Genomic DNA, 25,119 nt, shown 5'->3' on the forward strand with positions numbered 1-25,119 from the left:
TTTATTCCTATTAGAAGTCCAATTAGACTAAGTTGGGAATGTAAGGTGGGCCTAGCTGGTTCAAACTTGGTTGCATCCCGGACTCAGTCGTAACCAATGTGAGGTAAGGATTTCCCATTAGGCCCAGTTGATTCCAATTGACAAGTCTAATTGGACTCAATTGATTTCACTTTGACTCAATCGTAACGAGTTGGAACTAGGGATTTTCCAATCGGTTCCCATTGGGTTCAGTTCATTTCAATTGGCAACTCCAATTGGTTTCTCCTCTGACCCAATCGTAACCGGTTGGAAGTAAGGATATTCCAGTTGGTTCCTATTGGTCCCATTTGATTCCTATTGGCTATATGGTAACGCACATTTAGGGTCGTACTTGATTCTAACGCGCACGCAATTTTTGGACCTGTTTTATCGGAAAAAATTGCGCGTTGGATTCGAGTAAATACGGTATTTGTGGCTTGAGGGGAGCGTTTGATGTCTAGGTTGACTGCCGAACTTCCAGGCAGCCGCACTGTAACTGGTATTTCGTGTCCCGCAACTGCACTATAAGCGATACGCATATATATATAGTGCTATGGGAAAATGAATGGGAGTCTGAAAAGACCGTATTATATCCGGTCCTGCACTATAAGCGGTTATGTTATAAGTGGTCTATACTGTATATACTTAGTGATGTCACCACGCTTTCATGTATAAAAGGGAGGCCCGTCTAGCAACTCATTCAGTTCATTCAAAGACTGCCATGGGTAGACCATGGAAATTAAAGACACCAGATGAACAGCGTGAAAACAATCCTCGACCATGTGTGGTGTTTGATACAGCTTCGCTGGACATTCACGTTCGCAGGGCAGGATGGCGGCAAATTTTTTTTTAGATGCCTGATTTTTCGTACCTGCATGCTTATTCAGACTTCCCCGCAGTAGAGCCACGTGCCCTTAGAGTGAATGTAGAATGGTAACCAAAATTTGAGACACAGCACCCTTTTTTGGACATAATCCGCACGCATGATGCTGCAAACAAGGCAGGTGTGAACAAAGGTGCTGCCATGTCGAATCGGCACCAAACTGCAACTTTGACTGCAGACTGCCATGAAGTGGCACTGGTTAGGACTAGTGGCCTAGGCAGTACAACTGCAACGGAACTTTGACCTGTGGAGTAGCTGGCAACAAACCATTGCGAGAAGGTCGCCATCAATATGTTTGCACTAGTGGACCTCATCGGTGATCGAGTGTGAGATCATACGCATAGCCTAGACAGATGGTAGTAGTAGTGGAACTGGGCCTGCATGTGGCCCTCTCTATGCCCAAAAAATTGGTGGGCGACTGTACAATAGAACCTCGTTGATATGATTCAGTTTAGTATGGTTTCTCGGCACCAACGTTCGCGACCAAGAACACAAAAAATTGCTCAATATAGTTAGTTATTTCTTGCCAGTTACTATGTTCCCGGAAAACACAATCTTTTGGCACCAATGTTCAGTACATCGCCAAATTGTGATTGTATGACACGTACGCTGGTCACTAGATCCCGTGTAAACAAGAAAAGGTGCGAGGCACGCGCAAGTGGGAGCAGTAGGCACCACCACAGCAGCTTCCCCGCAGTGCTTGCCCACACGTTCCAGGTGAAAATGCTGGCGCACAGTTGATTTCCTTTTCTGGTACTAGCACATATTGTGGGTCATCGACATTACATACTGCACGCTTTTAATAGGTGACAACCCAAACACGCCGCCGTTTCCTGCTGCAAGCATTGAGAAGTGAGTGTCTGGTTTCATATTCGTTTCATCGAGTCTGGTTTCATCATAATCTGGCATTGCCCACCAGCTTTATTTTGTTTTGGTTTCTTGTTGCTGTCACAATGGCCTATGCAGTAGTAAAACTACAAAGCGCAGCTCAGGTCTCTCAGGCCCCATCAGGTCGACGCTCTTTGGCATCTCTCGTCGAGTGGGCACGTCCCGCCTGAAGGGACTGTTGACGCAGACTGAATTCAGGAGCGCAAACATAAGCTTGGCAAAGCCACAAAAACAATGCACGTCTTGAGCTGCTACGCGTCGCATTACATAGATGTCGACTGCAGTTGAGTCTGCCAAATTTTTTACTGACTTTGGATAATATATTTTCCCAATTAGTAAGGTTTTGTTCGCATTTTTTTCCAAAACATATTAACGAGGTTCTACTGTACTTGGCTAGTGCAACTTTGAAATACATGGTTTTCCTCCATGTTGAAATGGCATGCTTCTTCCTTATGACCATGTCACACTCATCATGGCCTCCTAGTTCCTGAGATTTAAACCTGCTGTACTACTCTAACTGGATCATTGCTAATAAGGAATTAAAAAAAACAACTACACAGCATATAAAACTCTCCCAAGGCTTGTATTGTAAAAGAAATGGTGAACATTAACATGCAATGTGATGGAAGCATGCAGCAATTTTCGAAACTGCATTCAGTCAAATATTATGGCTGATGGTGGTTTAATTAAGTTTTATAAACCAGCAGTAATATAAACAGTTTACAAAATTTGGTGCAAATATATAACATTCTGTCTTGAAATATTTCTTTTTATAAAGTCATTGTTATGTTCTCAAATACCTTGACACCTGGTACATGGCTATAACTGGTATACAGTAAAAGCTCGATGATACGATCACGGCTAATACGAATTTCCGGATGATACGAATTTTTCTGTGGTCCCGGCCGAGCCCCATTACTTTGCAACGTGCTAGAGAACGGTTGTTACGAATCGATTTTCGGCCTGCGTCGGTTGATACGAATAAACGCCGCCCCACTGACACCTGGTACATGGCTATAACTGGTATACAGTAAAAGCTCGATGATACGATCACGGCTAATACGAATTTCCGGATGATACGAATTTTTCTGTGGTCCCGGCCGAGCCCCATTACTTTGCAACGTGCTAGAGAACGGTTGTTACGAATCGATTTTCGGCCTGCGTCGGTTGATACGAATAAACGCCGCCCCACTGACGGCCTGCGAAAGATAACAGCGCGCAGTCACGTGCTTTCTCCCGTTATCTTTTGGTGCGGAGGCGCGGACGCGGCGCCGGACAGCGCGGACTCCGCGACTGGGCGCGAAGAGTTTGAAGCGGTGGCGCTTTTGTACTTTTCCTCCTTTTCGGCAGCCGCCCATCGGACGGAGTGGCTGCTGTGGTTCGGGCCGCGTTCTTTGTGTTTGCGTCATTTTACCTAGTCGCAGCGAGCTATGTCTACCGAGATAGGATTGTCTACCGAGATAGAACGACATTAGAGACTTTTTCTTCAAGAAATAAATGCTTTTTACGTACATGTGCCTGAGTGAGTTCACCTCTGACTCTTTAATTTAGCTACAGTCGAATTCGAACACGCTTATTTCGAACATACCGCGCACCGACAATGCTCTTAGCAGCGCGCCAAATGCGCCAAATCACGCGGCGGCGCCTCCGACCGGCATTGCTCCGACACCGCCATAGAGCAAAAGCTCAGGAGAGACCCCTCAATGCCACGCGCGAAGGAACGGGGGAAAAAAAATAAAAAAGAACTCGCGGCGGAAATTTCACCCTCTCTCAAATTGCAAGGTCGCCGTTTCTGCATCGCGCCGGAACAAGCGTGTACGTGCCGACTAGAGTGTTCTAGACAACCGTATTCTAGCACACACTAGTGCCGACGTCTCAGCCACGCGGATAAAATGGCAGTGAACCCTTCTCCTCTATTTTCTAGTCACATGTTGACCTTGCACGCTGCGGCAGCAGCGCAGAGGGAAGCAGCGGCGGAGGCGCAGTCGGGCCAATGAAACTGCTCACGCCCGCAAACGCTCGCTTCCAGAAAACGAAACTTCAGGGAGCGGCTAAAATAAGCTGGCGCCAGCACGGCGGCGGGCGCGCACGGAGATGTGCGCACGGAGTCGAAGGTGAGAGAGCTACGAGGGAGTTGAGAGGGAGGGCGAGAGGAGCCACCGAAGCGGCGGAGTTGACGGGGCCGAATCCGCTTCCCTGCCGCCCTCCTCCCTCACCTTCGACGGTCTCCGCGCGCACCCGTGTGCCGGCGCCGCCCGCTCCCTGAAGCCTCGTATTCTGCCGTTATCGGGAAGCGACCGTTAGTCGGCGTGGGCAGTTTCGTGGCCCGCGCTTGCTATGCGCTTGCGCGCCGCGATATTTCACGACTCGCACCGTTCGTGCATCGTGCACGAATACTTCAAAAATACGTCCTTGTAATTAGAACAAATTTTCGGGCCCCTTCGAGTTCGAATTATCGAGATTCAACTGTAGTTTTAATTGTGTTTCGATGATACGAATTTCGGCTAATACGAATATTTTTCGTGACCCCGTGAGATTCGTATCATCGAGCTTTCACTGTAGTTAATACTTGAACTCAACTTGCGAATTTTGATCCTTTCAGGGACGGCATGCCTATTGTTAGCAGTTGCATGTCGGCAGCTTAAAGAAACCAACAACTAGTTAGACTGATCAGCGAAACTATTATGCAGATGAGATCATGCTTTGCATTAACAGAAGCCTAGCATAATGTCATCACTTAAGTGGGGAATTATATAACGGAGCCTTGCATTAATTTGACTCCAGTTAATTCGATCCCACCCGAAGGTCCTGGCCGACGACCAAACATTCGTTATTTCAATCCTAAAACTGTCCTTCGCCGGATAATTCAAACTTGACCAGTCAGCATGCATACGCCTGACCCGTATGGGCGACCCCAATAGCGACCACTTTAGTGGCAGCATGTCATGGCGGAGCTTAGTTCCGGCACAGTGAATGCATTTAATACACGTCACCTCCCATAAAAAACTCCTCTTTTCGGCCTACCCTAGGAAGAATATTAAGGAATAATAATAGCTCACAATGTCTGATTATGGTATTTACCCGACTCTAACACGCTCCTTTTCTTTTTCTAAGAAAATTGGGCTGAAAATGGCCTGCGCAGTGCTATCAGGTGCAAAACCAAAACTTGTGGCGTCCATATGCTTTACCACATAACACGGCTGTATTTCGGTGTAGCTGACTTTAGATAACTGGTTGCCATTGTGCAACTCGTATGAGACCCTTGCTGATTTTTCTTGCTAAAAAATCAAGTGTGCACTAGATTTATACTTTGTTTAGAAGCTTTAATGTCATTTCTACGATAGTTTTTGACTGTGGACACATAGAAAGCGAGTCTGCATTTGATTTGAGAGTGTTAAAATTGGGCAAATACTACTCCCAATTAGCAGTGTGTTCTGGCATTTTTTCTGAACCTTGTTCAATTCTTCATTACTGCACCATAAGCATCATAATGCATCATAACCTTGATTAATGCATCATGTCTGTGGTGGTGTGTTGGTAACTGCGATAAATATTAATGGGTCAAGGGATAAATTGTTAGTGTGAAGTAGTTTAAGGAATTCAAGTCTCTGTTTCTTCTAAGTTTGAGTGGTTCAGTATTGTTAATTTCCATAAGTTCGGTGGGGGAATCAGATCTTGAAAATTTGTTAAATATGTTTATGACCGCTTTTGTCTGAATTCTGTCAAAACTATTCATATTAGTTTTTTTGTATGGATCCCAAACTGTGCATGCATATTCCAGCTTAGGTCTCATTAGGGAGAGATAGCATAACATTTTAACGTTAGAAGGGGCTTTTGTGTCTCAAAAGGCATAGTTTTCTGAAGGTTTTCTAGAGAGAGCTTCGAAAGCCACAGAAGAGAGTGAGCAATTTTTTATGCAAGATTGTGGGCTGCCTGCTACTGTAGCGGAATAATATTTAGATAACATGTTCATGTCTTCATTGTCTAAAGATTGGGAACATTTCCTTATCATCGTTAAAAAGTGTTACAGTACCCCTTTAAAGAGCTTGTGAAGATAACCCCCAAAAGGTTTCATTATACGTAAAAATTTTCTGCAAGGAAGTGCTGCAGGGCTTGAAAAAAGGGATTATCGAATGGCACCAAATCTGGGGCCCGGAGTATGGCAGGTCCATCAGAACACACATCTTGGATGGAAAAATTTCCATCCAAGGCATTATTGTGCAAGAGGCAACAACCCTATGTTGCCCCCTCTCCCCTCCATATTTTTTTGTCCTATCTCGTGGAAATGTGTCCTGATGGTTGCAGTAGCAAGCTGTGGTGAATGTGGTGTCCCTGTGGAATAATCTCCCTGAATATTATGCCTACCAAACACTTGGCATGACTCCTATGTTGACTCACAGGTGTTGTGATTAGGGGAATGTACAGACACTTTCTACCTCCCATTACTGTCAAGTAAAGCCACGAAGTTGTGTGCTTGTAGAGGGAACAAGTGTGGATGCTTTTTCACATTGTTTCTTTTGCTATAGAGTCAATTGGTGGCTGATGCAACATTCAAGATTGGCCATCTTTCCATATTTGCATGCTGAAGGAGTTATGAAGCTTGGGTTATGGTTGTAGGGTTATGGGGTGCCGACAGTGATACACATTGGCACTCCAGACAGTGCAGTTGAATGAACGCTTGATGACCATGGTGCAGATTAGGCTCGAGGGAAAAACTGTTGACAACTATGTATACACTTAGAAAGTATTTATAATGTCTACAACCAACAATTTGAGTAGGCCAGCTAGTGGTTCCTGACCTCACTGAGGGTTCATTGAGAATAAGCTTGGAAAAGAGGGGTTTCCAACTTATCTGCTGGTGCATGGGTAGCTATGGTGTCTGCCAAGGTGAAAGATGTTTACCTGTCTTCAAGAGGGTGGGTAATTGGTGGCAGAAGCTTCCTTGTGCCACTCACTTGGGACCAAAGGACTCTCTTCCTCTAGGCATACCTGTATCTTGGGTACATGTTACATTCACTCTCTGTCACATAGACTTCAAGGACCCCTCACCATGTTTGGGAATTCGAAACAAATGACTTCGGCGCGTAGATCACTCAGTGGTGATTGTGTCTGCAAAGTATGAAGCTGGTCCATGTCACAAAAACTGTTGAAATTTCAAACGGTAGTCCTCATGCATTTTCTCTAGAGAGAGCTGCACTTCAAGCGAGAGTCAAGGTCACATGCACAAAAGCCTAACACAAGGCCCTGCCTGCAATGTCACCGACCATGGCACGTGACTTAGGTTAATAATTCTATGTAGAATGTGTAACACTACCACTGGAAGTGCACCACACAGCAAAAAAAGGGAGAATAAAAGAGAAAAAATTTGGCAGAGACACTAAAGACTGCTTATGTGTGGCAATGCGAAAGCATTATAGTCCCTTTGGTGAAATGATTTTTTCCGTGGGTTTCTTGTCCACGCAAGCTCTCACTTGCATTCTAACTGTGCCTCGGTAAGGCCAAATCAAAAACGGGCCAAGTGTCTCAACGTGCTCGCTTGCCCGCGAGGAGTTCATAACTCAAAGGACCACTCGGCAGTTCAGCGGCGCCACCTCCTCCCCATTGGCATAATCTGTTTTTATGCCTATATGGGCGAGGCCTGAGCTATTTTGACCTATCACGAAGAACTAATGGAGGGTTTGGAATAAAAAGTTGCAGTTTCGCCCGAAAGGCGAGGCATCGATTGTGATAGCAAATTAGTAGACAGTTATACGAAGTAAGGATAGTAGTTTTATCGGCCGTATAAACTTGTAAACGTTCACTTGTTAACTAAGTTAACAAACATGATGTCATGTGCACTCAAGCAAACATGAACACATCTCGCTCGATGACCACGAAAACTCGCTGTGAAAACGCTGGAGTGAGGAAGCGCGGCAGCAGCAGTGAGCGATTTGACTTTCGCGCTGCCTCTCGCATCAACATAAACGAAGCGGCGATAACACAGCGCACACGCAGCTATCAGAGCTCGCATTCTGTCCCATCGCAGATCGCTTTTCAGATAGGGCCCGCGCGGCCGTACCATACGCAGGCGGTGGAAGGCGGCACGCTTACTCCCCGCTTTCATCCCTTGTGCAAGTGAGCTTGAGCCGCCATCGTCGACTCACTCTCACATGCTTTGACTCGCACAACAGCATACAGCGCGCGGCGACGATGTTATCGCCCCTGGACTTTATACGGATCATCACTGCGACGACAACGGCAGGAATGCGCCTGGAGTGTCATGTAATTGCTATTGCAATAAAAATGAATTGGAATAGTATTATGTAATACCAGCCCAGGGTTGATTGCGGTTCTCTGGGTGTTCGGTGACATGTGGTGACCCAGAAATTGTTACCGCGTCAATTGGGCCGCATAATTTGAGAACATTTTGTGCTATCACCATGAGTGTCGAAGCGGTAATGTATAGTTCGATTGTAGTACCATCAATGGTTCCGGCTTTACAGGAAAGCATGCGCTATGCCGCCGCTCTACCCACTCTTTCATATTCTAGTACGCTATAGCAGCTACAAAGAATGCTTCTACTACGTGCTTTGTGTTGGTTTATTCTGTGTTTCGTTGTGGTTTCCAAGTGCGCTGCTGTATTCCATTATTCCACCAAAATTTAGATTGAGCTGCTTCAAACTGCTTTAAAATGAAATTTTATCTGCTCCAAATTGCTCCAAAATAAAATTTAGTCTGCTCAAAGCTGCTCCAAAATGAAAGTTTGTCTGCTCCAAGCTGCTCCAAAATGCAATTTTAATTGCTCTAAAATGACTTTGAGCAGTCCCACCCCTGTATGGGGTATGCATTGTGTTGTTTGTGGGTGGCAATAAGTTAAGAAAAGGTGTGTGCAGAGAAAGAAAGACCAGCTGATTCACTAGAAAAACCTAATAGTTACTAATACGTAAAGCATACCAACAGGTTTGCAGAATGCCCCATGGGCATAGTTTATAAAATTTCTTTTAGCTGTGGTCGCTTTTTAGTGGGGCAGACAAGGGCATTGCATCAATCAGAGATTAATTAAACATAAAACGTTTCTGCACTGATGGAACATTAACATTTTGTTACACTGTCGCGATAGGAAGTGTACTCTTAAATTTACAGATAGTATAGTTATGTTTAGACATGAGAGTGAAAAAGTGCACCTTATGGTTGAGGCATGGCTTATCATTAATAGTGATAGCATGTGCATAAGTCAGCCCTTGATTATCTTGCACAAAAAGGAATTGTCATGTCTAAACAGTTACTTTTGTGAGTACCTGTACATGATCAAAAATTGACAGATTGGCACTGCCTTCCCCGAGCATGTGCAGATAGGTTTTGTGTCTTTCTGTTTGTTTCTATTTGTGTCTGTGTTTGCACGTCTGTCTTCAGTAACATGAATTCCTTTCAACTTGCTCGACTTTCATGTTATGCTCTTCGCTTTGTGGTGCAGGAAGCTATTACATTTCCTAAGCATAGCGCATTATAGAAAGTTTTACATCTCCCCAAACTCTTGGTGCAGGTCCGCTCACCAGACATGAGGATTCAATGTCACACCCCTATGAGATATGGTATAATGTTGGCGAGCCACCGCACCACGGACAAGCGTCCCGATACAGAGTCGGATAAATTTTACTTAATTTTGAAAGATTTGGGGAAATGTCAGAGGATTTGAGAAATTGTACGGAGGTTTGTGGCGTCCTCCCCATTTAAAAAGATTTGTGGGGGACGCCATATTTTTGACGTGTGCCCCACTGGTGAGCGAGAATGTCTTTTGAAGTTGTTAGATGAGGTTCGTTGATGGAATGGGGATGCTCCGCTCCGTTGATAAGTTCCCAGGCTAGAGCATCTGCCCTTTCATTCCCTTCGAGCCCGGCATTTCCCAAGTACCAGACCAGTCGATGTTTCTGGGTTAATCCATGTCCCAGAAGTTTGATGACCATGGTGGGTAGGCAGCCGTTCATATAAAGCCGGCACGCTTCCTGGGAATGTTCGAAACTGTTTGAAAATGTTCGAGGCAGAGCTGAAAAATTGCCTGGAAAAATCTGCAACATGTGAAAAGAGAGGCAATGCCCACATTGAGATCTTGCATGGTCTACCTTCTACGGGCGCCTCCGACTGCGCACTAGAGCCCTCGGCTAACAGTGCCACCTAGGGACAGCCGGGTGCGTGTCGCATTACATTTTTTTGCTGCGGAGCACGCCGAATGGGATGGCCGGAGCAAAACCTGCCAGCGCGCACAATCTCCGAGGCCATGACCAGATATGAAAACATCTCTGCAGATAGGAACAAGCAACAAAAGAAAACCGAGAACATTTACGCAATAGAATCAGGACAAAAATATAGTAAAAAATGGACACGTGTCTTAACAAACACACTCATTGCACTAGTGAAGCAATGCATCAAAAATAACTCTGCAGGGAGCTCATTCCAAGCACTGATAGTGTTAGGAAAGAATGGCAATTTGAATATATCAAGGTCACATTTACACTCCCTAATATTTTTTTATAGGGTCACGCCTTGCTGACACATAAAATGGTTGCTTAATATGCCTATTTATCTATTCCAGTTTGCTCATTATAAATGCTGAAGAGAAACTTAAGCCTTTACAGCCTTCGACGAGAGGAAAGTTGCTTCCAGCCCAATCTGTGTGTAATCTGCGATCTTCCTATGATCAAATCATAATTGCCATTCACAAACCTCGCAGCCTGTTCTTGTACACGTTCTAATTTATCTTTTAATATGGATGTAAAGGGGCGTGCCTCCTTTTTGCTTAACACTCAAACGAAAGCCGGCATATATCTGCTATCATTAACCTCATATTTAAAACCGGTGTCTTCCCACGTGAACTTAAACGCGGTCGAGTCATTCCTGTTTTCAAAAAAGGTGATCGCAGGCTCATGCAGAATTATAGACCTATTTGTGTTCTTCCATTTTTTAATAAGGTTATTGAAAAAATTATCGAAAAGCGTCTAACAAAGTATTTAAATAAATTTAGTATTCTTTCCCCCCATCAATTTGGCTTTCGTACTGGTTTTTCAACTAATCTAGCACTCATAGCTCTTACTGATTACCTTAAAAAAGCAATTGATGAAGGTAAATTTGCTGCCTCCATATTTGTTGACCTATCTAAGGCCTTCGACACTATTGATCGCACAATTCTTTGCACTAAGCTCGAAGCCATTGGAATAACAGGTCTGCCACTACTTCTAATCCGCAGTTACTTACAAGATAGAAAACAAGTCGTTAACATTTCTGGGTACTACTCTAAAGAAGCTACTACTAATATAGGTGTACCGCAGGGGTCCATATTAGGTCCCCTACTTTTTTAATTTATATTAATGATCTGCCTAGTTGCCTCTCCTCTTCAAAGTGCATTCTGTACGCTGATGACACTACTATATTTAATTCTAACAATTGTGTAAAAACACTAACAAGTAAACTAAACGAAGATATTCTGTCAATCTCCGCGTGGTGTGAACATAATAAGCTGCAGATTAACCATAATAAGACCAATTTTGTCGTCTTTACATCGCATCAGAGATCGCCTGAGCACCTTCAATCCATTTCCATCAACAATCACCTAATCACTGCAGTTCATCATTGCTCCTATTTAGGTGTGGAATTTGATCGCCACCTTAAATTTCACCTTCACATAGCTAACGTAAAAAGGAAAATGGCATATGGAATACGCGTTCTAATTAAAGCACGGCCATATTTCTCATTTTCTACTCTGATGTCGCTGTATTATGCTTTTGTTCATTCTCATATAAACTATAACATTGAATCATGGGGAAACACTTATAGCAGTCACCTAATGTCATTGCAAGTCATTCAAAATCGAGCTATTCATCTAATAACATTTTCATCTCGTAGCATTAACGCTAGTGAGTTATTACACGCTCATAATATTTTGAATGTGACTGATCTTGTTAAATACAACCTGGCCATTTTCATTTTTAGGGCAATAAACAATAATATTCCAGTAACCATCATACCACCGACGTCTCTTATGAATACAAATAATACTAGATTTGCAGAGAATATGAACTTTATTTTACCCAGCGTTCGCACCAACTACGGCAAGCAGTCATTACACTTTTCAACTTTATCTCTCTGGAACACATTACCATTTCCTTTAAAATTGTTAAAATCTCACAGGTTTCATACAGAACTTAAGCGCTTTCTTTTAGCTTTATCCGACTCTCATTTTTTAGTGTAGTATGTTTTCTTTTCTTTTCTAACTTTTTTTTTAACTTTAATCGTGTTTCTCTATTTCCTGCATTCTTTTCATCTTCTTGGAAATGGACCCTTTGTAGTTCTCCCTATTATTGTCTAAACTGCAGCCTTGTTCTTATGCATTAAACTGCTGCATTTTTTTTTTTTTTCATTTATGCCTTGTTATTTAAAACCTGTATTATCGTAAACTTTACATGTTGCCATTGTTTGTATTAATAATTCTTGTCATCATGCATAGGAGGTCCCATTTCAGTTTTTAACTACGGGACCTCCATCTGTATATACTTACCATGTAATTAACCCCGTTTTTGTATTGAATAAACTGATTCTGATATAATATATTTAGCACCTGCTGGGTTTGAGTGTATGAAAGGTTGTTGATTTTTAGTAGCCGTGTTTCCATGAATACGACAGTGGCACATGGCATTGCATTTCCCACCTGTGGCGTGCATGTAAACAGCGGTAATGCACTAGGACGAGAACGCAGCGCTGACGTTGCTCAGTATTGTGAACGGTAGCTGTGATGTTGACAAGACCTATGTCAACCTATGTTATGTTCAAAGGAGCGTAGCTGATTCAGCTAATTTGTATTTCATTAATTTTGTTGCAAAAACACATGGTGGGAACCAGTAAAACAGGATGGCAACAGATAAGGACGAAAAGTCCGACAGCTTTAGGATCGACAGAATAATGGTGAAAATGTATATGATAAGGTACGTCAACTAGGGCTTGTAAAATAAGGAAAAGCATCGCACCTCTTGTGAAGCATGCCCGTATGCACTGCTATTTAGCCTTTCTTCTTTGGTTAAGGAAGTTCATAGAACGAACTAAAGAAGGGATCCCCAAACACGACTCAATTCATTATGTTTGTTCGAGTGGCTTCATTTAAAAACATTAATGCCTGCATGCCAACAAGGATTTGTAAGATGAGTTTGTCTCATGATTTGTGAGCAACTCTTGTTTTCATTACATTTCCTCTGAATGATTTCGCTCATTTAAATAGAATGTTTTGGCCTAAAAAAATACAGTTGCCTGTGTTAATTGTTTGTGAAAGTTACCACAAAAATTCCAAACTTTGAGCTGCGAAACAACAGAAACTCTAGTTTCTTCCTGGTTTTTCTCTTTAAAACTAACACCCGGTTTTAGCCCCCCAAATTTCAAAAAAATATAAAACCCCCGCAAACAAAGGACCTTACCTATAACTTATTGCAGGAGCCTGTTAGGTCTTGAAGACAGTTGCTAAAGCTGCAATCACAAAGCTTTAAAAAAAAAAAAAAAAAAACTTGTCACCAGTCGACATTTGTTCTTCCAATTTTTAACTTTTTGCAGCATGTAATCACTATTCATTAATATTGGAATTGCCAGCCTTTGTACACAATATCACAAAAAGAGATTGTAATTATAAAAAATCCTTAAGGCTTTCAAAAGTGACTGCTACGGATAGACATCTTTGTTGATAAGCTCCAGTGTGCTACAGAAAAAGGGGTGCCATAGAAATTACTTGTTGGTCCAGCTAATTTTGCTTATCTAGATTGCCTCCACTCCATATAACAAGCCATTCATTTCTTTCACAATGAAGTTTGTGTATATATAGCTCCTCTAGTTCTACACAATACCGCCAGTGCCAGGGTGCGTACAGGTCCTTGAAATCCTTGAAAACCCTTGAAATTGAAAAGTGCATTTTCAAGGCCCTTGAAAGTCCTGGAATTTTTTCCTTCCTTGAAAATCCTTGAATTTCGTGAGTGATGCACTCTGATATCGACATTGCGACCTCCTTTCTGTGGTAGATCGGCGTCGATCTGACAAACTCCCCATTTCAGAAACAACACACCGGCGCGAGCACACATGGTACCGTTTTGCAGAACTGCAAAAAAAAAAGGCATCACCGCGTGAAACTGCGAACGGAGCGGAGTGAGAGACCCGTGCAGCGCTTCGGTGCTGGCACTGCTGGCAGAGTTTGCGCTGCTTTCCTCATCCTATCGTTCCTCCTCGCCTCGCCCGTGGGACTGCCACTTTCACTTTTGCGCGCGAGGTGAAGCTAAAGAGAGCTATAGTGGATCAACTTTACCACTGACGCTCAGTGCCTTTGGGTGGAGGTTTGTTATATTATTTATGATAATATAGGTGCAATAACATTACCGTATTTTCCGGTCTATAATTTGCACCTTTGTGTAAGACGGATCCCCCTCAAAACGGCAGTTTAAAAAAAACGAATATAAATCACACCGGTGTATAAGACGCACCTGTTCTTTCGGTAAGTGCTTAAAAAAAGTTAGTGATGTTTTGCTCCGTGAAAGCGGGTCACACGCAAGCGTATGGGTGCCTTAAATTTCCACTCCAAGCGTATTTCTGCCGTCGTGGTTGCCGTGATGTTCCGTATAAAGTCCAAGGGCGATAACATCGTCCCCGCGCGCCGTATGCTAAATGTGCGAGTGAAAGCGTGCGACGGTGAGCTGAATCGTGTACAAGGGAGGAAAGCGGGAAGGCAGCCCGGGAGGGGAGGGGGTGGGGGGCTGCCTGTACTTCCGTAGCAACTGCGTAGTTTGCGCAGCGGCGTGCACCATATTTTATCTGCAGATGGGACGACTTCGGGGTAGAGCGACTCGCGGTCGGCCTACCGCCGTTTGCGTTGCTGCTTCATTGTTTTCGCACGGCGCTCGGGGACTTTATCACGAGAAGCCGGCACCTCGATAGTGCGCACAGAACCCGTAGCAATTAAGTCAACCAGCGCGCTTCCTGTGGCCATAACATCGGATCCGACTTTGACGGCACTTTTTCCGGAAAAAAAATGTGCATAGGCCGCACCGTTCTACAGGATGCACCGACGAAAAATTCAGAAAGAAAACGCGTCTTATACACCGGAAAATATGGTATGTTGAATGTTTTAGAAAAATTTCATGAACCAACCCAGCTGATGCTGCAGAAACCTGAGCAGCTGTTGTGAGCGTTCGTTGTGTTAACTTTTAATATTGCGGACTTGAGAAATGATCAAGACAGGTTTAACAAAATTGCAATATACATCTATTTGTTATAATACAATGGATGTGTAGCAAGACTACTCTGAATGGTTTGGAAATGTTCGGTAAACTTGCCTAGTTAATACTGGAGAAGTCAGAGGAGCAGTTGGGAGCATTCATTGTGTTTTGCAAACTTTTTTTTGTTGTTGTAAATTGCAAAGTGATCAAGGCTAGACATTATTACCATCATTGGGATATACATTTATTTCTTTTTATTTTAGTGCAATAACCCTATCTTGAATGTTATGAATATTTTAGGTGAACTTTACCCAGCCTATACTGGAGAAATCTCAGCTGCTGTTGTAGGCGTTCATTTTGTGTTGTGATCTTGAGAAGTTATCAAGGCTAGACATTTTTATTATAATTGTGATATACTACATTTATTTATTGTAAGTGCAATAGAACTAGTTATTTTTGAAAATGTTAGAGTAAAGAAATCCTACTTTGGATGCCGCTTTGAGTCTTTGAAACACCTGTGACAGGTCCTGGAAAGTCCTGGAATATCCTTGAATTTTTGCCTTGGAAAGCTGTACGAACCCTGAGTGCAAATACCAGGACCAGTGCAAATACCAGGGCCGTGAACTGTTTGACATTCTGTTGCATTTTTACAGCAAAAATGCAGCAAAACTATGCTGTTTTCACAATTTAGGATGGAGTGATGGATTTCTCCATACTAACCATCATCCCCATGATAGCTGAACGATTGCAGTGCCCAGGTTCCCTCTTGTAATTTTTTGTAGGAAACTAAGTGTGGGCACTGTGTGGGAGCCTTGAGTAAACAGGTGCTGCGTTCAGGTGTAGCCACTGTAGTTCAGGGGGCAGAATGCCTGGTGCTGTTAAAACGGTAGATATTTATTGAAATGGGGAAAGTAAAACATTTTTCTTTTCTACAGCCATTTTTCTGTCAAAAAAAAAAAGTCAGAATAAAAAGGGGAAATAAAGAAAGTCCGGCAGCCCCTTGTGCAGACGGCAGCTAAAGAAGGGGAGAAAATAAATTTCACATTGGAATAAATTCGCGGGGCACGTCACTCGATGCAACTATGCCCGATGATCGATGAGTCGACCTGTGTAGCATCGGTTGCATGCCACCTGTAGGCACCAGGGTGAGCAGCAGTGTGCACTTATTGAAGCTTGGAGGAAGAAAAAGATACGAGAGCATTGCGTCACGCAGCCAGCCTTGGCAAGCGAACGCTCCGTGAAGCCATCCCTTTGGCCCAACACGTGACCTCTTGCGTCGAGATCACTCGGCAAGAATGGAGATTTGCCGAGACGTTTGGTTCCCAGTAGCTATGCGGGCTATGCCAGTAGTTTTTATTCGGTGCGCGCTTGTTCGGCTGCCCTTCCGTGGCTCTGCCAGCAGAGCGGGAACACTAAAACCAACCGCGCACATTGACGTGCGATCACGTGTTGGGCCACCACACTCGGCTTCAATCGCGTTGCGTTCCCTTCCTCCATGTATTGAAGGTCGCTATCGCACCGTGACTATAATTGCCTGCTAGTGCACTGTACCGTGGCCACTATTGAAGGGACATTACACATGGAGCGATAGCTCATTGCACAGATGTGATCAGTTTTTTTTTTTTTTTTTTTCAAGAGAACCGCTTGGTGGCCTAGTTAGTGCATATCTGTCAGAAGAAACCCAACCACACAAGGACTGATCTTGGGACACAATGTGTCCTTGTGTGGTTGTTTTCTTTTCTTTTTTTTTTCTTTTTTTCGCGCAGACTATTTTCTTACGTTTCTCTAACATCACTGTCTTTCTTTGTAGCACGGCCCCCTAGGTTTTCTCCACCCTATGTGCCCCAGCTGCCTCGGCGACCACCAGATCCAGCCTTTCCAAGACCCTTCTTCGGCCAATACGGCGTTCTTCCACGCGGTGTCCTCCCGCACCAGCATTTTGGCCCAGGGTTCGGGTTCCTCTGAAGTTGAAGTAGAGCTGTATTTCTTCTAATGTTGTCAAAAAGCTGGAGTACGAAGCAAATGGTGCATTAAAGAACGCTGTGAAGGTGCTCCGCTGTTGTGACGTTCCTTCATTTCCGACCTAAAGTACACTCACTGAGTTCGCATGTGGTCTCAGTTCTGTGTGATGTGCGCAAGATTTCCAGTAAAGAGAAAACTTGGAAGACTTCTGAAATGACGAAAATAAAGGTTTGTAAACGTTTGTTTCCAGTAAATTTTTTTTGTGCATTTACCTGTGTGGATAGTTAGTGGGCAAATAGTGCTGTCGAATATAATTTATTTTTACTCTAATTGCTTTTCGTGTTGCTAGTTCGAGTAAAATGTTCTGCATTAGCGATTTTTTCTTTCTTTTTTTTTTTTTTCAGCAGCTGCAGAAGCGCCACTTGACGGCGATGGGTGCAACGACACTCCCAAGTACGGGGTTCTTTGATTTATCTGCAAAACTGTGACCGGCGTGAGTAGAGTTCGGTGTTATGGCTGCATGCTGGACGTAGTTGGCGTTGAAGTTATCGCCGCTCTGTTGTATTTTGCTATTTTTAAGTATGCGGGTGGTAATGCTTCGTATTTTTTTTTGCAAATGTGCAAATTGCAAATTTAGAACAGCCCCGATTAATATATATGGTAGATGCATCTGATAGACGTTAAGCCTAACGTCAAGGGACCTGCGTTGCGTGGTCGTTGAATTCTTTTGGAAAACTGCTCTTGTATTTCGTTTAGAACGTTTTTGATTCGCGTAGTTTCCGTTCTATTCGTATTCAAGGTTTCTCTCATGGCGACTGCAAGGGATTACGCTTTAAAGCACGCCCGGGACCGTCACAAAGAACGGCGCAGTTTTTTTTTTTTTAAATAATGGTTGAGAAAATAATTCCGAGAGGCACATATTAATTCTATCACACGTGCTCTTGCTGCCCTAGTAATAGCCTAATTGTACGCCTTAACTACATAATGAACTGCCTAGGGATCGTCTGCACACATTGTTCGAAAACGTGTTGGACATGTGCTGTGGACTCGTCGAAGTTTGTACGATTATGTGCGGTAATTTAAGATTTATCAAAACCTACCGATGTTGCTCACTTTAAAAGGTGTTGCGTATCTGCTTGTGTGAGTATACTAGTGAGTTTCAAGTTTGCTCGCGATATCGGTGGTGTGATTTCCCACGTCGAAGAGTAGTGACGCTGTCGCTGCATGCTTTGCTGAATATTGGAGCTGTACACCAAGGTTTACGTGCTGTTACCGAGCTTCCTGCATCGCGTTACTGCGTACTTGACGATAGTCTCGCCCAAACGTGCACAGATGTGCGGGCAGCGCCTGCAACGCAATACAAAGGGCGCTGCTGAGAGTCGAGGCGAGCACGTCATGAGCGCGTTGTCGCTGGAGGGCGTCCCCCTTCAATCCTTTTTTTAAATAGTTTTCGAGGCTTTGTGTACAAGGCCGCTCGTTATTTAGGGTGCAAAACTGCCGGTATCGCGGTGTGATATAAGCGTGCATGTTGTGTGCGTGATAAACCCAAGGGGCTGCATGGCTTTTGTGCACTGACTGAGCTAGCGTAATTAACGTCCAGAAGTTTACTGTCGTGTTCTTTTTTTTTTTTCTTTTGCTTCCCCCTTATTTGTAGACATTGCTTCCATCTCCAAAGCCTTCTTTTGGCTACTGAGTCATGGTCATGGAAACTCCGACCGCTCTTCACATAGGGCGGGAGTTTGTCCGACAGTATTACACGGTGCTCAATAAGACTCCCCTACATTTGCACCGGTGAGTACGTCCTGCCTACGTGAATCAGGCACTTGTTCTTGGCTGTGAAGTGTGTCTACACGTTTGTCCACTGCAGATTTTTGTGCGAACTGCATGTATCTTTTAAATTTGCACTTATATGACTACTTAAACAGTGATGTGGTGCTAGTTGAACAGGAATGTACTGCAGCATCATGCTGCTATTACATGCAGTGATGTCATAGCTGCTGTGTGGTGTACTTGATTTAAGGGCACAAGCAGTGTAAATGAAAAGCCTAGAGTCTAGTCAAGAGTACCACAGCAATGCCACTAGTGACACACACAATGTGTTTCATGGTGAGTTGTAAGGCAGCATTAATGAGTTGACTGGAGAAGCTGCTTGTACGCATTTCTGCTTGCATATACTGCACAAATACCGAATTGTGCGGGGCATTGCTCCATGCTGTGTGGCGACGTGCATGTTTGTTACACTGTACCATAGTGGCACTTGGTTAGTGCCCAACTGCGTTGCTGTAGCCTTAGCCGAATGGTTTTCAATGGGAAATTTAGTGTTGGTATAACATCTTTGTTACGCGTGGTTAGAAGAAAAAAATGCAGACCCAACTCGCATGTTGGAATCAGAGAAGCAAAGCTTTCCTAAAGCACTTAAAGAATTGCCTTGCAACTGATTATATTCTGCAAAGTGTTTTGCACGGTAATCGCAATCTGCCTGCCAGTGAATACAGCAAACAAGGCACTGCGCAATATACTGTCTCCGGGATTGGCCCCCCTTTGCTATGGCACTGTATCCAGGGTCTGTGCACAGACTAAAGTGAGTCGATCCTGGAGATAGTGCAATAGTAAACTGCACTTTGCTCAGCAAAAGGCCGACCAAGCAGATGTTCCATACCCTAGGAAAGTAGGCATAGAAAGGTGTGCTTTGTTAAAATAAATGTGCTGTTGACTTACATTCGTTGCAATGAGGATATTTAGGGACAATTTGTTTTATCACTGTGTGATTCTGTAAAAACATAGGCCAGCAGCCAGAATCGTAAGGGTAGTAAAGATGATAGTGCTGTCCTGTGTGTGTGAGCTATTTGGCAAACAAGCAGCAGAATCTAACAGCCACAGTTGTCTAGGATGGTTTGCGAAAAAAGCTTCACTTTATAATTACACATTCTGAAATTCTGATGGGGCATGTTGCAAAGTTAATCCACTAGGTTTGAAGCTTTTCATTTCTGATCTATTTGTCAGTGTTAACTAGTTTTGCCATTAGGTTTGAAGCTTTTCATTTCTGATCTATTTGTCAGTGTTAACTAGTTTTGCCATTAGGTTTGAAGCTTTTCATTTCTGATCTATTTGTCAGTGTCAACTAGTTTTGGCAGCGCGGGAGGCATGTGTAAAGGCAAGCAAGCAACTCCAAGTTTATATGTTAAGGATAAGTTGGTCGTAGTTGTACAAAATGCGGTGAAAGGGGAGTTTGGTTTGCTGTTTTTTTGAAAGGAAATTTTTTGGGTAGTGTAAAATAAATTGGCGCAGAAAATCGAGGATTGTGACGTTCTGTAGTTATTATCACAGTGCAAATGTTCCCAGATGCTACAGGTATTTGCAGTGATTAAAAATGTATATGCTGAAGCAGCTGAAAATGTTTTAATAGAACTGACAAGGAGAAGCCCATAAAATTGGTAGGTCTAAAAAAGTTTACTATTTTGTTGCGCACTACATTTTGTAGCTTTAAAAGCCATTCGAGCTTTCTGCAACTTTCTTTTTCGTCATTCTGTTTGTTCCTTAGTGTGTATGCATAGTAAGTTGCACGTGGGCACTTTATAATACCTTTATTTAGCTGCAAGTTTACCCATCGCCTCCAATACTTTGAAATGGTTTGAGTGCATTAAAAGTGATTTTTTGTGTTGTTTGTCAGTTTAATAGCCAAAGTGTAAAGGCAAACTTGCACCTCTCCACTTTGGCGTTACCTGGAGACTACTTGTGACCTTGTGGCTGATGTTAGGGACATATAAGCAGCATTTACATGAATGCGACAAGCGTATCATATCAAATTTCAAGCATGTCACATCTATCGCACCAAACGGGGTTGGTTTGACTTGGAGGATGCGCATGTAAACAGAAGTGTATCGTATCAAGAGTTAAGGTAAAGCATTCGTTGCAGGACGACAGTGGGCCAACCATCCGGCACATGTAAACGGAAGTGTATCGTATGAAGAGTTAGGGTAAATCATTCGGTGCAGGGCTGCTATCGCGCAAACAGCTCGCTTTCCGCACGTTCGGTTTGACTGCTACGTCACAAAGTGGGAAATCTGCGGCACCGCCCCGCAGTCTCTGACGGCCGCTGACGCAATCACAATTCTGATCAATCCAGAGAGGGCAAGCGAAGGAACGGAAAAATGAGCTGTTTGCGCGATTGCACCCCAGGACGACAACGGGCCAACCATCTCGCGGCAGCCGCTACCGCACTGCTTACGCAATGACTGCTTACGAAGCAGTCCATACACAATTTCTTTTCGCTCGTGCATCAATTGCACATGTTGAAACAGTGTCAGTCATCTTTGTCATTAATGATTTACATTAACATTGGTGAGTTACTTGATTTGTGTCATTAATGTAGCCAAGGCAGCTTCAAAGTAATAGTAGTCGAGACGGCCACGCTCGGCTACCACTGTACACTGCAACTGATGCAGAAACGCTGGAAAATTTTTATTATTCTGGTACTGTAAAGTACGTTACTGCAAAATTGTCCACATAATTTGTCCATGAGCACAAATTAAGGGGAACTTGAGGTATGCCGCCATTGTCCTGCAGGTATTTTCGATGCATTTCACAATGTGACAGCAAAAGCAGGGTTATTGGCAGGAGAGTGCTAACTTTCAACTATAACACTAGGTGTCAGTTTGCTGGACAACAAAATGCAACAAAGTATATGTGATACGGTAAATTAATATGCTACGCTTCTGCCGTATCCATGTAAATGCAGCTAGTTTGAGCGCTGTTCACAGCTTCAACAGTGCTCATGGAGATAGCTGAAATAACTATGACGCACACACTCCTGCCAACTGCACAAATCTGCCAACTTTTACGATTTTATCGTAAAATGTGATTTTTAGAGCTTGTTTACTATTGTCGTATTGACACCAGCTATTTTATGGTTTTTCAGTTGTGGCCAATTTTTAGGGAAAGACTTGTTTTAAAAGAATACAAATACAGTTGTTGATTGATTTTTTAGAGGCAAATTTACGGATGCGCTTCTGACCTACTAACAACAGTGCCATTCTTTGATAGATCCAATGCATACCAGCAACTGAAATTTCAGTCTCCGTACTGGGAATATTTGGGCATTTCCATTTATTTGGGGTGCTGATTATTATTCTTCTTGTAGATACAAAGCATTTTACCCATAGAGAACTAAGTTCATGATGTTTTTTTAATATGCAGTTGATATCTTGACTGTTACAATTTTAGTATTTTCATCAATATCTAGTATTTTTGGGCTTCTTACTAGTATTTCTCAACTGTTAAGGTTGGCAGGTCCGTAGATGCCATGTTCTGGATGCCACCTATTAGGCTGTGACAGGTATATTGGTGGTCTACATTTTCAGTACAATTCATAAAATCTGAAAAACACTCACTGAGAAAAAAAAAAACTGTTCAGATTTATCCCCCCCAATTATGCAATTTAACGCACATCTTGGAATCTATGAGAAGTTAAGCTTTCATGGAGTGGTTAATCAAATGCTATAAGTTTGCCCATTTCATTCCTACGCTTTTGGCATTGAGGATACTGGCACGCATGCACCCATCCTATGCTATGTGACACACTGCAATCATCTCGGAGCTAGTTGGCGTTGGCATGATAGAAATATACATGCAAGTGGGGCCTAATGGTTTGAACATCGAGCTGCTGTGCAGAGGGACTAAGGCTCGATCCCGCTATCGAGCACGTAATTCAGTTTTCTTTTCCTTTTTTAAGTGTGAGCTATTTGGCAAGACATCAGCAGCATCAGAAAAGTCTGGGAGGGTACGCAAAGATAGCTTCGCTTTAAAACTCTGAATTTCAGTGCTCTCAGGTGTGATCACTTGACTGCCGTGATGGCATTTGCACAAAAGGTGGGAAAACCAGAGCACGAAGTGTTTGTTGTGACAACAAACTTGCAGCCCAATGCGGTGGCTCAGTGCGGCAGCTGCATTTCGATCATAGTGCAAGAAATATACTTTAGGTGTTGACACTCGCCGCCCACCGCGGCAGAGGAGCGCACACAGCCGCACACACACTGCGGCTGAGCCGTAACGTAGGCAACCTAGGCCATTGCATGCCAGTGTCTTAACAAATGCTCGTCACTGCGTCCACCGATTTTGCCCGGAACATTATCTGGTCGCGCAGTTGGGCGTAATGTCAACAACTAAAGCATATTCCTTACACCGTGATTTCGATGGAGGCATAGTGTACTTATATTTCAGAGCATGATAAAGAACCCCAGGTGGTCAAAATTATTCTGAAGCCCTTTACTATGGTGTCCCCCGTAACCCACTGTGCAGTTTCAGTATGTTGGACCTAACAGTTCAACTTCTTGCACAACCGGGTCATCATCAAGCTGAAGTTCTTAATTAAATATTTGAAGTAACTGCTCTAAAAAAACTTGAATGTACCCTTTTTTTAATGATGTGTACCATCAGTGTTGCAATTTTAGTGATTTTGTCTCTAGATTTTGCGAACTTGCTGTCTGTTTAGTGGTGGGGGGCTCTTTTTGGCTATGGTGAAAGAATTAGTGACATTTTAGTGACTTCAAAGTTGAGAAAGTTGCTTCGAAAATGATTTCTTATTGCATGCGTTCTTATTCAAAAGCTACATTAAAGGCAGCCGAAATTGGTTGTATGGCGTGTGGGCTCTATGACCATGATGAATGAACGGTGATCTGCACTCACAGAGGCCATATGATATGGTTAATTGCACCAAGGCAAACAGGCTTCATGTTGTGCTCACAAAATGCTTTTTTCGATTTTTATAAAACCCATTATATTGGGACCTAACACTGGGTGCTGGAGTTTCTCTAAGTACACATTTGAAAATTTTAATATCGCACGAGCTTCGACCGCACAGCATCTCAGCGACCTTTAGCGGCAGGATCAGCAACAGAATGCGCGTGCACGCAAGGCGCTTTCAAGTTCAAATGTATTCTGCTGCGTTCACTTCAGGAGCGCTCCTCGCTACTATAAGACCGTTGAAATGCTGTGCGGCCAATGCTTGTGGGATATTATTAAAAAGTGCAAGGGTGTACATCTGATTGGTGGACATTTGCAAGTGTAGTTGTGAATTAAATTACCAAAACATACTGTAATAGATTTTATGGTGAGATTTAAAGTGCAGAACAGCTGTAGAAAAGAGTATATCGGAGTGGCTGGGCCCCCGCAGGGGCGTCTGCGCAAGCAGGCGTTTGGTGAGTTGCGCCACCACGTACCCGAGCACACGAGGGTTGGACCCTCCCGCGTCTAACCGTGCGCGGCTTAGCCGTGTCCGGGGAAAAGGGGATCCTGGGGGTTGAGCCGACGCTGAGTGTTTGGACCTTTAAGGCCCCTCAGCAGAGGCAACACACCCCTTTGGCCTCGGCTTCACGTAGACGGCACCCCCGGACTGACCCACCCGGGGGAAATCGGTAGTTGCCTTTTCCTGTCTCTCTCTCTCCCTCCAACCTTCGTCTTTCTCTCTCACTTTCCATCTCTCCTGTCCTCTCTTCACTTCGTTTTACTTCCAATTTTCCAGGCAGCAAGGGTTAACCTGGTGTAGTTTATCCATCCTTGGATCTATTATATTAGGTTATAGTGGCTATGTACAGCTGACGTCTGCATCTCCTTCGGGTCTTGTAGCGTCCCCTTGTTGGGCTCGGTGGTGGGCGGCTGGCATAGTTACCGAAATTATTGTTACCTTATGGCTTTATCGTCATTCCCCCGACTCCCTGATCGTTCTCACAAACGAGGGCGCACCGAAGATATTTTTCAATTCTATGGCAACCGAACAAAGAACTTCCCACGCTTTCACGTCATCCACTCTGATAAACTTGAAAAGACAGTAAGAATGATCTCACCCTTCCTCGTCTCGAAATCTCTAACCGAAGTTTTCGGTCCGGGTTACAAAGCATCGAAAATGGCCAGTGGTGATCTGCTACTCGAGCTCCGTGATCAGAAACAACATGAAAAACTGCCCAATCTAGTGTCCTTAGGGGATGTTCCAGTAACAGCAACCCCCCACCGTACCATGAATACCACCCGCGGCGTCGTATCCGATGCTGATTTGTTGGAGCTATCTGAAGCTGAACTCCTGGAGGGCTGGAGTGATCAGAACGTCATAAGTGTCAAACGAATTAAGATGAGGCGAGACGGAAAAGAAATTCAGACCAA

General features: G+C 43.7%; 2 protein-coding genes and 1 long non-coding RNA gene across 7 annotated transcripts in view; all 3 read left to right on the forward strand.

Annotated features, from left to right (window-relative positions):
* The window catches only part of LOC119436368 (F-box only protein 7-like), a 56,070-nt gene extending 39,015 nt beyond the window's left edge, over nt 1-17,055 (forward strand). For all 4 annotated transcript variants that reach the window (XM_037703187.2, XM_037703186.2, XM_049657205.1 and 1 more), the window contains one exon: nt 16,814-17,055. In XM_037703187.2, the coding sequence (XP_037559115.1) occupies nt 16,814-16,996 (183 nt within the window). In that variant the 3' untranslated portion in view covers nt 16,997-17,055. The remainder of the gene's footprint in view (nt 1-16,813) is intronic.
* On the forward strand, nt 12,366-16,635 carry LOC125940743 (uncharacterized). Its single transcript, XR_007463944.1, has 2 exons — nt 12,366-13,630; nt 15,589-16,635. It is a non-coding gene; the product is annotated as an uncharacterized LOC125940743 (long non-coding RNA).
* Nucleotides 17,056-17,369: 314 nt separating the features above from the next.
* Nucleotides 17,370-25,119, forward strand: part of LOC119436366 (ras GTPase-activating protein-binding protein 2) — a 34,587-nt gene continuing 26,837 nt past the window's right edge. Inside the window, exons 1-2 of one of the 2 annotated variants that reach the window (XM_037703184.1) lie at nt 17,370-17,458; nt 18,620-18,756. In XM_037703184.1, coding sequence (XP_037559112.1) covers nt 18,662-18,756 — 95 coding nt within the window. In that variant the 5' untranslated portion in view covers nt 17,370-17,458; nt 18,620-18,661. Of the gene's footprint in view, nt 17,459-17,479; nt 17,545-18,619; nt 18,757-25,119 lie in introns of those variants that run through there. The other variant, XM_037703185.2, reaches the window with a different exon arrangement.

Source organism: Dermacentor silvarum, chromosome 1, assembly GCF_013339745.2.
Source record: "Dermacentor silvarum isolate Dsil-2018 chromosome 1, BIME_Dsil_1.4, whole genome shotgun sequence".
Taxonomy (NCBI): Eukaryota; Metazoa; Arthropoda; class Arachnida; order Ixodida; family Ixodidae; genus Dermacentor; species Dermacentor silvarum.